This window comes from Podarcis liolepis (genome assembly GCF_965112155.1).
Source record: "Podarcis liolepis genome assembly, chromosome: 13".
NCBI classification, from domain to species: domain Eukaryota; kingdom Metazoa; phylum Chordata; class Lepidosauria; order Squamata; family Lacertidae; genus Podarcis; species Podarcis liolepis.
The window spans coordinates 24,990,964-25,003,695 of NC_139573.1; the positions used below are offsets into that span (position 1 = coordinate 24,990,964).

General features: G+C 46.8%; 1 protein-coding gene across 5 annotated transcripts; it reads right to left on the reverse strand.

Annotated features, from left to right (window-relative positions):
- Window positions 1-2,436: 2,436 nt before the first annotated feature.
- Window positions 2,437-12,472, reverse strand: LOC310691008 (uncharacterized protein). Of its 5 annotated transcripts, XM_083470587.1 has the most exons (6): window positions 12,322-12,443; window positions 11,530-11,557; window positions 10,832-11,001; window positions 7,132-8,150; window positions 6,842-6,968; window positions 2,437-5,577 (listed from the first exon to the last, which is right to left on the reverse strand). In XM_083470587.1, exons 4-6 carry the CDS (start codon window positions 7,828-7,830, stop codon window positions 4,598-4,600), a joined length of 1,806 nt encoding a protein of 601 aa, XP_083326713.1. In that variant the 5' UTR covers window positions 7,831-8,150; window positions 10,832-11,001; window positions 11,530-11,557; window positions 12,322-12,443; the 3' UTR covers window positions 2,437-4,597. The 5 variants fall into 5 exon arrangements, with proteins under 5 accessions (XP_083326713.1, XP_083326712.1, XP_083326716.1 ...); XM_083470586.1 differs by lacking the exon at window positions 11,530-11,557 and having other exon boundaries at window positions 12,322-12,456; XM_083470590.1 differs by lacking the exon at window positions 10,832-11,001.
- Between the last annotated feature and the right edge of the window lie 260 nt (window positions 12,473-12,732).

The following is a 12,732-nucleotide window of genomic DNA, read 5'->3' on the forward strand; positions in this document are numbered from 1 at the left end:
AGGAGCAGAGGGGGCCTTACTTTGGGGGTGGCTACTGGCTGCTCTGGGTCCATCAACTCACCCTGCCTTCAAATTATTTACCTGACTAGCACAAAGGGCTGCAGTGGCGGGTATTCAGTAGCAACAGGGTGCTGAGAACATTTCACATCTTCCTTCTATGAAATATATGGACAATTAACCTTGCCAGTACACTGGTACCTCTGGTTACGAACATAATTCCTTCCAGAGGTCCATTCTTAACCTGAAACCGTTCTTTACCTGAGGTACCACTTCAGCTAATGGGGCCTCCCGCTGCCGCCGCACAATTTCTGTTCTCATCCTGAGGTAGAGTTCTTAACCCAAGGTACTACTTCCAGGTTAGCGGACTCTGTAACCTGAGGTGTTTGTAACCCGAGGTACCACTGTAGGTCTTTTTAAGTTAATTTTTAAGTTAATTTACTAACTCGGGCTGGTTCTCTGCAACAGCGCCAGGTGGAAAAAGACAGCAGGGAACTTTACTTTTACACACACACACACAAAAACACACACGGTGAGAGTGTTATAGGCTACATTGTGTGCAACCATGAGTAAAGAACTTTACAGTGGGAGAGCAATTGGAAAGCGACCTTCAGCCTCTCTGCTTGGAGCTAGTGTGCTTTCAGGGTATCACAAAGGACATGCTGCATGAGATCTCCAATGTACAACAGCGGAAATGCAAGCTGAGGTAAAAGCAGAGCAATGTTGAATCTTAAAATAAAGTGAGACACAATCTTTGTATGTTAAGTAGGCTCACTTATGCAAGCACGGACAATCTGAAGGTGAGGGAATGGACTGAGAAGCATCACTTTTATCGGAGGCTGCTAAAATATAAACAAACCGTGTTTTATATTGAAATGCAATCAGCTATTGAACAGGCCGCAATCAGTAGGGATTTCACAAAATTTTGACACTCGGTGACCTGTTAGCTTAATGAAACAAAATATGGGATTGGTGCTTACTTTATGCCCAAATTGTGAGGCACTCATTTGAAGCAAGTGTTGTATTTTAATTCTGGACCGAGCCAGGAGAAAAATAAATAAATAATAACAGAGACAGATTCCAGGACAATTTGAATCAGTGAGCTCCAAAACTAGCAAAACTCTTTACATATGTCAACTCTACAGGCAACCCTCATAAGGACTGGGAGAAAAGTATTGTGGTCCCGATCTTTAAGAAAGGAGAGAAAATCTTACCTGGCCAATAATCACCCAGTTTATTGGACATTATATCCAAACTCTATGTTTGTTACTTATTGGAAAAGTCTGAGAATTGAGCAGAGCAGAACAATATCATTGGGGATCAACAAGCATGCTTTTGTCAGGGGAAGTCAACCATAGAACAATGCTTTGTCTTAAACTATTTGAGACAGAAATATGCAGGTGCCCTCAAGAAATATCTATATGCTGTCTTTGTCAATCTGACCTCAGTCTTTGATAGAATCAACAGATGTCTAAAATTATGGAGGCTGGGGATGAATAGGTGACCGTTGACAGTAATTAAGATCCTGTACACTAGAAACACAATGCAAGTTAGAGTAGGCAGAGATTACCTGTGGCGGAAGTTTGAAACCAATACAAACACTTCAACAATCCAATGACGTCTTCATTATGTGATCACTGTAGTTGATGCTGCTTGGTACTGTGGCATCGCCTGGGAACCACAACAAGGTTAACGATCCTCTGTGCTTCAGGCTTCCAGTTTGCCTGCTCCTCTCAGCCATTCTGTCCCTCACGACACAAGCAGTGTATTTATTTAAACTACTGTTATTCTACTCTTCAGGCAAAAGGGGCTCCCAAAGCGGCTTGTAATAATCAAGAATAAGATGGTCCCTGGTAAAAGGTGTGGCACAAAAGGAAGAGGAGGAAAAAAGTAAACTTGAAGACTAGATGTTAGCTACAAAGGTCTTGTAAACGTTCCTTCCGCCAAGGAGGGGCAAAGCAAGTTCCCTGCAGCTGCTCCTTTTCTGACCAATGGATGTGGCCAGGTTGGTCCCCCCTTGCTGTGTGGTTCTTCCTGGAATGATGGGGTGGCAGCCCCCCAGCGGCACATAGACCCCTGGATAATGGCAGAGGTCAGAGTGTACTGCCCGGTCTCTAGCTCAAACTCTGTTACCTACCTTCACTGTCAAGATCACAGCTCCCATCTCTACAAATTCACTCTCAAGAATCCTACAACTCTTCTTCCTTCTCTCCAGTTTCCTGCCCTTGAGTCCAACTGCCACTCTCCAGTTTTAACTGACAACATTCCAGTCTCCTTGGCAATGGTTGCCTAGAGCAATTCATTGTCTTCTGTTCTCTCCAGGAACATCTGCCCACATAGTCTTAGTCCCCAGCTTAAGTGTGCATAGGATGGCTAGTTTAGCACACAGTCACACAATGCATTTAAAACACATTTAAAGAACATGACTGACTCCAGCTGCATAACTAAACATTGATTTATTGCTATTTCATTATTATTTACAAAGCAAATCTAAAAGCTGCCAATGGTTTATTTAAATCAGAGGATCCCAAGGTATCCAGGGTGTGTCAAGGTTATAAAAAGTTTGAAGTCTTTAAACAACTCCTAACATTAATCAATGTGTACTTCACAGAATCTTAGTTCTCAGTATCCGAAATGAAGAGCAGTGATTCCCTAGACTGTGGAAGACGTACAACTCATACAGGACACAGGAATGCCTGTAGATTTGATCACATGTGTGTGCACGTGCTTCAGTTTGGGCAGAAGTACATGTGAGATCCATAGGGGAAGAGTATGTTTGCGTGTGTGTGTGTGTGTGTGTGTGTGAGAGAGAGAGAGAGAGAGAGAGAGAGAGAGAGAGAGAGATGTGGGGAAGGGTACTGACAAATCAATTTCAGAATATGCAGGCCAGAGCTCCAGATCACACCTAACGCTGCTAATTCAATGAGCCCCACTGTGCAGATGCATGAGCCATGTGAACATGGCAGGACTTTTAAGCAGAATCTCCCAGACATCACTGCTGATGTTGTTTCTGACACCTTCGCTTCTGTGGCATCATGGGAAAGATGCCATTATCATTAAGCGATGGCTAGTTGGTGGATGTATGGATCATGGCATATGGGTCTCTGGATATGTGTGATTTACCCTGGTCCTGCAATGGGATTCAGGCATGCAAATAAATTGCTATGTATGGCTCTCCTTGGATTTGCTGAAGTGTGTTTGGGTGGTGGGGGAGAGTAAGGAGCCACATCCAGTACAATGGGGCTGTGCAGTGTTCCTATCCCACAAATGCACAGCTACACAAAATGGTTACCTTTGACAATGCTGAACAACGGTTGAAGAAAACGAATCTAGGTGCTCCTGTCCCCCAACAGACCTCATGTTACTCACTTATTTCATACAGGTAAAAGGTAGGAGACCCCTTTTATGATGCTTTTTATTTGTGGCTATCTCTGTGTAAAAAGACACATCAAGTTTAAATACTAGACTTGACAATTCCCAGAGATTTTGGGCCATTAACAGCAACCTCCATGTTGTTCCCTCTGCTCCTACATACTCATTCAGGCTAACTTCTACCCTGTGGCTGCAATCCTAGACACATTTACCCAGGACTAAGGCCCATGGACCTCAATGGGATACACTGCCGAGTAGACATGTAGAAGACTACTCTAAGGTTTAGGGACTATTCTTCATCAAAAATATAACAGACAGAATAATCTTTCCACCCAAAATAAAATATATACATACACACAATAACTGCCGTATCAGTTTGAACTAAAAATACTATATATAACTAATAAAAGAACAAGTAACATTAATGGGAAGAGGTTCACCTGCCCCTCTCGCAAATGCTGCTCTGCATTCGACAATGGCCAAATACATCCCCTTAGGAAACCCCACATGGGAAACATGACGGCAACAGTCATCTACTGTCTATTTGCAGCACCTGGAAAAGCAGATCTCCTGCTGCCTTTGGTCCCTCCTTCCTACAGGTCCAGCTATACAGTGAGAAACCCAGTCTGAAGAACTTTTGTGGGCAGGCCCTTAATCTCTATATTCACAGAGATTTTGCTTAAAAAGCAGAGAAGCATGATGACACAGATCAGCCCTAAGAGGACTTCACCAGAGTCCTCCCTTCTTGAGCTCCATCCTGGGAAATGTTAGAGCAGTACAGTACATGGAGCAAATTCCCATTCGCCTTAGCTGTATGGTCAGCAATGTCCTCTGAACAAGCCTTGCAAGCAGAGCCAGCGACTTCTTTTGGACAAGAGTCCATCTGACAGGCTGAAAATCGGAAGAAAGCAAGGAACTGGGCTTTGAATTACGTTTCCAGTCACTGCAGAGCGAAGCAATCTTTCCCGAATGCCCTGGTGAGTCTGTCACAGTAGCCAAATCACAGGGGGCAAGGAAAAAGCAGGTTATTTGCACCTTCTATTATGTCCTGAGCTAGGTTGTCCTCAAACAAAGTCAAGCTATGTCCTTGAGAGGGGCCAGGCATGGAAGAGGAATGAGACCTATCAGCAAACCCAGAAGAAACCTCAGCACAACCTCTAGCATTTGCCTTCCTTCGTAAGGTTGAAAGGAGTCAGGAGCTGGGAGAACACGCTGAGCCTGGCTGCTTCTAAGCTCTTGACACATCTTTCTTTTCTTTATCTGGAACGTCTACCTTCTCTTCAGTCTCGCTTGCTTTCAGTTTGCTCTTTGCCTGCGACTCTGTGGATACCAGAGGCTTGCTTTTCTCGGCCGCTTTCTCCTTTGTGTGGATCCTCTGATGCGTCACCAGAGCGCTCTTCTGCCGGAACCTTCTCCCGCACTCAAGGCAGCGGTATGGCCGCTCCCCGGTGTGGATCCTGCGGTGTATCAGAAGATCAGAGAACCTGGTGAACCGCCTCTCGCACTCGTCGCAGGGGAAGGGCTTCTCTCCTGTGTGGATTTTCTGGTGCCTGGTCAGGTCCGACGGGTAGCTGAACCTTCTCCCACACACACCGCAGCAAAAGGGCTTCTCTCCGGAATGCGTTCGCTGGTGAGAGATGAGGTTGGAGCGCTGGATGAACCGCTTCCCGCATTCCGCGCAGGAAAACGGCTTCTCTCCCGTGTGGATCCTCTTGTGTATCTTCAGCGTGGAGGAGGAAACAAACCTCTTCCCGCATTCCAGGCAGATGTAGGGCTTCTGCCCCGTGTGGATGCGTTCGTGGACCTTGAGTGCCGACTGGTGGCTGAAGCACTGCTGGCAGTGAGAGCAGCGGTAGGGCTGCTCCCCGGAGTGGACTCTTTGGTGGCTAACCAGAGAGGCCCGCTGGGCAAAGGATGCTCCACACTCGGTACAGATGTGTGGCTTTTCTCCCGTGTGAATCCTCTGGTGTCGGGTCAGGTGAGACAGCTGACTGAATCTTGTTCCGCACTCCATGCAGCGAAAGGGCTTTGCACCGGTGTGGATGTTCTCGTGCTTAGCCAGGTCAGATGGACGTGCAAAGCATTTGCCACAGTCGATACAGATGTGGGATTTCTCCTTCCTAGGAACCAGCCCGGAAGTAGAACGTGTTCCCTCTTCCTTGGCCCCTTGATGAAATGGACCACCAGCTCTGTTTGCATTCTTGGCACCTGTAAGATTGGGGAGGGAGTGGAAAGAAATCCTGAAGTCATCTGTGAGTTGCTCAATGCACTAATGTGACTAACATTTATAGATGAAAAACCATGTGTATTAACTATGTCATCAGCACAACTCATTCTGCTTCTGGCCAAGGCTGTGTGTATGCTGCAGTTCTGTCTGAGTACAGAAGAAATGCAGAAGAGTGTGGCTGTAGGCATGTACATAATTCAAATTTCCCAACACTCAGCTTTCTTTTGTTCTAAAGCAAGTTTCTATTCCTTATGACTGTGAAAATATGCTTGGAGGTAGATGGACAAAGCACATTTTTACAGCCAATGTATGTTTTAAGCAGCCAGAGAGGTGGCTGAATAAGATGTCCAGTGTCTGCAGAGTAAGGCTTTCACTTCCCTGCACAGTTCATTGCCCCCTCCCTAAACCAGAATAAATTATTGTAATATGTTGTGATAATTTACATAATTTATACATACAACACTAATACACTATTCATGGTACAAGCTTGCAATTAGCAAGGTACAGATTTTTTTTTTTTTAGTGTGCCATACCAACAGCTCAGCTTATAGCACTCTTGCAGAGTAAACAGAATGATAGAACTGGAAGAAACCTCAACAGCCACCCAAACAGCACAGCCCTCCATAAAATCTCTCTCCCCTTCCCTGCAATAGAAACCTAAATAAAACCTGAGGAGGAAAATCAACCTGCAGAACAAATAGGTTCACATGATTTGTGTAAGTAAGCCAGGCTACAAGCTGAAGCAGAAGTCGTACCCCAAAAAACCTTAGAGTAAGCCAAGTCCACCCACTGCATATTCTAGAGAAATGTTAGCAGAGACAACCCCATGAACTCCTAACATCAGCTGTAACCGCCTTGGTGCTTACTTTCCACTAAGCAGATGAGTGAGGCTCAAACTGCACATGTTAATTACAGCATCGCCACAGAACAGGAGTGGGAATATGTGGCCCTTCAAATGTCAACCGACTCCAACTCCCATCAGTCCCAGCCAATGACCAGGGAGGACTGACTGCTTACAACAGCTCTGGAGTCTTTAACCTTTATTGCTTAAACAGCTGATCCTTCAAGAATGTAGCGTTCGCCACTAAATTCTAGAATTTCAAACCACTCCTTTGAATACTTTCCAACTCATCTAAATTCCTCCCTGAACTATGGCACTCAAATTGGGCATGGAAGTTAAGCTGTAGCCTTAACCTGCGCCGAAGAGCTGTGCTGTGTTCGCAACAGCACAAGAGCAAGACATACCTAATAAGCCGGTCTTCCCATTATCCTGCTGTCGGGCCTCCTTAGCAAGATGCCTCTGTCTGGCATCAGACACAGCCCTCTGGCCTTCAGAGAGATTCGTGGCTGTCTCCTGGAACGAACCAGAGTCCTGAAACAACAAAGAAAGTTGACACTGAAGGCCCTACCTGCCCCCACCAAAAAATATCATGGTTAACAAAATGAAGCAATGTTAAGGCAAAAACCAGAAGATGAGAGCTCTGCAGAGCAGCAGCATACCTGACTTGACCGGCTTGCAGTTCAACTCAACCCACCTGTGGTTCATTCTGCAAACTCTCCTGCTGCCTCAGAAGGAATCCTTCGGCCAGGGCCACCGCCTGGGCACAAGTCTCGGGTCCGCGTTCTCGGACCCGGTTCTGGATTTCCTTTGGCAGGACGGTCAGAAACTGCTCCAGGATCAGCAGCTCCAGGATCTGCTCCTTCGTGCGGCTCTCCGGTTCCAGCCAGCAATGGCAGAGTTCCCGTAAGCGACTGCAGGCCTCCCGAGGCCCCTCCGCCTCCTGGTAGCAGAACTGGCGGAAGCGCTGGCGCTGCGTCTCAGCAACACTGGAGCTGCCTCGCAAGGCAGCTGCTTTCACCTTCCCGTGGTCCCCTCTGTCTCTGGCATTCAGGCTGCTCAAGGCCTGCTGGGCTTCGGCGCTGAGAGTGGGCATGAGGCGGCTCATCCCTTCTCTAGACCACTGGCAGGCGCCCACCACGCGGTCAAAGGTGGCCAAGTCATCCCACGAAGCCAAGTCCGGCAGCTGTGGCGTTCCCCACCCTGAAGAGGGATACTGGACTGTTTTCAAGTACTCTTGCCACTGGGCTTCCAAGCGCTGAGGTATCCCTTCCTGGCGCGATGTTCCCCATCGGGACAAATCCCGGGGAGTACCAGACTGGACTGGAAAAGCACCTCTTCCTGATCTCCCAGATCCTTCTCCTGCCTCGGTGCCTGCTCGGGTTTGTTCCTCCATTTCCACAAGGTGTTGCCCACAGTTTAGCTCCTCATAAGTATCTCCACACCTGCCCCCTTGTCTTCCTAGGGTTGGTTCTCTCTCAGTTCAAGTGCTCGAGCCTGGTATCCCCTTCAAAATCCCAAGTTTTTTACCTCAGACCAGGTGAAAGGATAGATCAGCACCTGGGCATACATAATGCCTCTGGCCACTTAACATCTGCCACTGTGGGGACTCAATAGACACGCTTTCTCATGCAGCACAGCAGTCATGGCTAACTGAAAGAAACCAGCTGAACCTGCAGCCAACAGGTTTCCCATTCAAGCAGCTTTGTGTTGTTCCTGAGGGAAGACAAAGGAAATTAGCCAAAGCTAGATTTTGGGCATGGAAAAACAAATATACCAGCCCATTGGTAAGCAACTGAATTATAATCAGCCAAGCTTATCGAAACTAAATTGGCTCCAATTACATTAAGAAACATAAAGAATGTCATGAAAACACAACAGTGGTTGCTGGTAATTTCAACTAAAACGCCGGAAACGGAGTTTAGATGGGCATATATGGCAGTGTTTTTCAAATGTTTTATCTTGAGGCAACAGACTCCCCATGGATTTGTCTGCCAAGGATTCTGGGGAATGTTATTGGTTGGACTAGTCTGCTTGCCCACAGCTATGGCGAAGCCTATTGGGCTTATTGTTGCTCAGTGTGAATTCACAACCATGTGCAGAACCCTTATTCCCCTGCTCTGTGCTTTCCACAAGGAAAAGCTGCCTTTCAAGAAAGCTTGTCCGCCATCACTGATCTCAGACAGAAACCAGTAAGCTCTCAAGAATCCCGAAGATGCCTTGCAACATTTGAAAACTGCTGAGTTTGCGCGACTTCCAGCCATTCTTCACACCTCTCCTGCCCACAATCCCTCAGAAACCAAATTTACATTAAGTGTTCCCCTTCAGTAACACAATACAGATCTATTTTTGCCGGGGTGGGGGTGGGGAGAGGGATTTTAAGAGCAAGTCTTTTTGTTGTTGTTGAAATTCCTATAGGGAAAGCTTTCTTTCGTTTATTTTCTTAAAAAACTTTGTTAGCCATATTTGGGCCTTGGAATCAATATCTAAAGTATCTGGAAAGCGCTGCAAAGATTGGCCAACTCTTCTGAAAAAATAGAATCCTAATTGCAAATATAAGATTGCATTTGTGGGAGCCTCCAGAAAAATAATTATGGTATAGCATCTTGCACTACAAAGGTGGGCATGGGAAATATAGAGCGGGGAGGGCCCAGGATATGTCAGGGGTATTTTTCCACTAACGCTTTCTTTGAAACTGCGGCCTCAGAACATGGCTGGCTGCTGCAGGGAGAAGAGAGCCTCTTCGGAAAGAAAACAGAGATGTTGTTGTGCGGGGTCCAGAGAGGGATAAGCCGAGCTCTTAATCGGCTCAGGAGTTAAACACATTCTGCAGAGAATCAGCATCCACAGCGCTTGCTTGCCCTTCCCCCACAGGCCTTGATTCGCTGGGGGTCTCTTAATCCCCCACCCCACCCCTTAAATCCTCAGATGCTAACAGAATGGAAAGGCTAGCTAGAGCTCCTGCTAAAGTCTGCATTTTTCTCCAGGGTCTCTCTTTTTTCTCATTCTCATTCTCTCTCTCTCTCTCTCTCTCTCTCTCTCTCTCTCTCATCTGCTTCTCTTCTCCATCTTGACAAGAAGGTGGAGGTGAAACTGTATTCAAGAACTAAAAGCAAGTGGAGGGGTAGAAAATTGGTGAATAGACACACACAAACACAAGTCCTTTAGGAAAGCTACAGCTTCCTTAATTATGCTGCATAGACAAAATCCACATTGATTAATCCACACCACATCCTGATCCCATGCTCACAATCATTAACTTGGATTACAAAACCTTCAACAACCCACACTGGAGGGATGGCAGCATTCCAGTCCTTTCACCCCTGATTCTACCACACCCTTCTCACAAGGAACTCTGAAGTCCTGGCTCCAAGTATTCCCTAACCCACCCCACCTCACCTCCCAATCCTCTAGTTTTTCTCAGCGTGGGTATAAACCCAGAATCTCAGCCTCAGTGCCTCCACCCCTCTGCCCAGACACTCTGTGGCCACACACACTTAAGTCACACCACTGCATTCTCTTAATTAATATGAACTAAATTCTAAAACTCCTTTGCCCCCATACAAATGTACATGGGGAATCCCCACTTTATACACAAGCCTAAATTGGAAGGGTGGTACAGAAAGCCACTCTTTAAGCACTCCTATTATGGGTAGAATAAGGAGGCTAAAGGATGTTGAGGGGCAAGAAATCTAAAGAGAATAGTCATAGTCCCCACCACACACACCACAAAAAAGAATCCTAAGGCAGGATGTGAAGGTTCCCCACAAGTCTCTCTTGATCTTTTAAAGCTACAAGCTTTCAAAAGGAGAGGAATAGTGAAAAGTAAAATAGTGAATAGTAAAAAATGGGAGACAGAAAGTTAGGGAACAACATTGCTTCTGAGCTCTGGGTTCAAATCCAGCCATGGAACCCCCCCTTGTGCCCTAGGGCAATTCACAGGCTTGCCTCTTCAGCAGTTCCTCTCCTCTTCGGAGAAAACTGAGCACTGTTTCTTCACTTAGATGAGGATAACGGATGTAGGAGGGGACTCAGAGATGTGGGGGGGGGGGCAGGAGAATCTGAGTTCAAATCCCTGCTTAGCCAGGAAACTCACAGGGTAGCCTTGGGCCAGCCACTACGTCTTAAACCTACCTCATGGGAATTCCTAAGGCTGCCTCTCCTGTCCTGAGTGCCTTGGAGGGAGGGCTTGGCACAAAGTCATTACCTCGGATAAAATAACGGTTTCTGTGCCATCGTTTCGTCCACTATACTTTGCACAGAAATTATTGCAAATTTGGACTGCGGCTCTCCAGCCAGTCGGATTCCACTCGGAGCCAACCCTACAAAGGCCTTTTGGGAACAGGCGCACACCCTGCAAAAAGCTCCCTTCCCCCTCTCCCGTTTTGCTTTCCCACCTGCCTTGCAGGCTCCTCCAGATGTTTCTTCCTTTTCTCCTCGGCAGCTGGATCTGCCTGCGCCCTGCTCGGACGGCTGCAGGCTCCTCGCCCCAGCCAGCGCTCTCGCTCGGCGCTTCTCCTCCGCCCAGCCCCACGGCACAAAGCCCCGCTGCGGAAGATCTGCAGCCCTGCAGAGGCAAATCCCCCCTTATTAAAATTCAAATCCCAAGTTTTTGATCCTGGGAAGGGGAGGAGCAGGAAGGTGCCCTCGGCTAATGCATCCCCCCTCTACTCCGGCCGGGTTTCCTGAGCCTCTCTAGGGCGGAGAGCGCACGCTCGGCTTAACCCTTGGCGTTGCGCAGACCTCGGCTGGCTCGGCAGCAGGAGAGAGAGGAGACTAGGAGAATGATAATTTTTTAAAAAACGGAAGTCGTTTCCTTGCCAGGCGCGAGAATAGCTCAGCTGGATAGAGCTTGGTGCTGATAGCGCCAAGGTTGCAGCTGCATATTCCTGCGTTGCAGGGGGCTAGACTAGATGATCCTTGGGGTCCAAAGTCTTACAGATCTAGGAAACAGACTCCCGCGTCAACACTCCGCAGGGACGCGAGATTCGTGCCAGAGGCTGTTCTCACGTGAGCGACAAGCCATCAAGTGATGTGAAGCTAAAGCGTGCAAAGGGGAGCAGGTTGTTAGATGGCAACTTCTATCATTGCTTACCTTGGAAGAAGGTCACAGGTTCCCTGCCCTAAGGAAAAGATGCAAGATTGAAAATTGTATTGCCACATCTTCCAGGGTGGTGTCCTGGTCTCCATCCAAATAGAACAGGAAGGAAGGAAGGAAGGAAGGAAGGAAGGAAGGAAGGAAGGAAGGAAGGAAGGAACAACCTTTGCCCAAAGGCTCAGTATTGGAAAAGTTGGCTGCCTACCCATCATGTAGCAGTAGACATATCTGCAGAACATCAGTCGGGGGGGGATGCAAACTTTGCTTTCGTATGACAGGCAACTTCAACGTGTTGCACACTAGCTATGCTCAGGTTGCAATCCTAAACACACAAATTAGACTGCAGCATAAGTCCCATTGAACTCGGAGTTTACTTCTTGGGCTTCCACTGTCAGACACAAAAGGAAAACACCAACATCCTTGCAAACCTCTCAAATGAATCTTAATTAAATACTGGTCTTGAAATAGAATATTTCTCTCTCTCCCCCTCCCTTTGTTTCTTTTTTAGGTCAGGTATTGGAGGGGGAATATTGAGTTGGGAATGAATGGGAAAAAGGGTCTTTGAAAATGACAGCAGGAGGAGGAACTAGTTTCCGTGTGGTTAATCATTATTTGTGACAGTTCAATAAGATAAAATAAAAAGTTATAAAAACCAATAAATTGGCCTTTTTAAAAGTCTGTTACTCCTAATATTTAACACTCTCATTTTTACCAAGTGGGATTCAAATTAAGTGAGTTGTACTTGATAACGTTTCACACTGATTTCAGTAGGACCGAAGTGCAACTAACCTGGCTTGGATCCAGACTGTTGAGTTGGTCTTGACAAGATAAGAGCGCTGGTGGATCACAGCTAAGGTTGCTCTACTCTAGCATCCTGTCTCCCAAAGGGTCCAGCCAGATGCATCTAGAAATATCCAATGCCCTGTGCCCCCCCCCCCAGCAGTTGACTGCTGAGAGACCAACTGCCTATGAGAGATTCCATTCAACTATCATGCCTAACAGTCACTAACTGGCAAATCCTCTGCAGATTCGTCCAAACCTTTTATAAATGTGTCTATACTTGTGGCTACATTTTGTGTAATTGTGAGGAAGTACTTTTGCGTGACCTGAATGTACCCAAATTCATCTCTCCGAACCCAATGTTCTGATATTATCAGAGGGGGAGAAAACAGTCTTTCAATCCATTTTCTTTTCTCACCA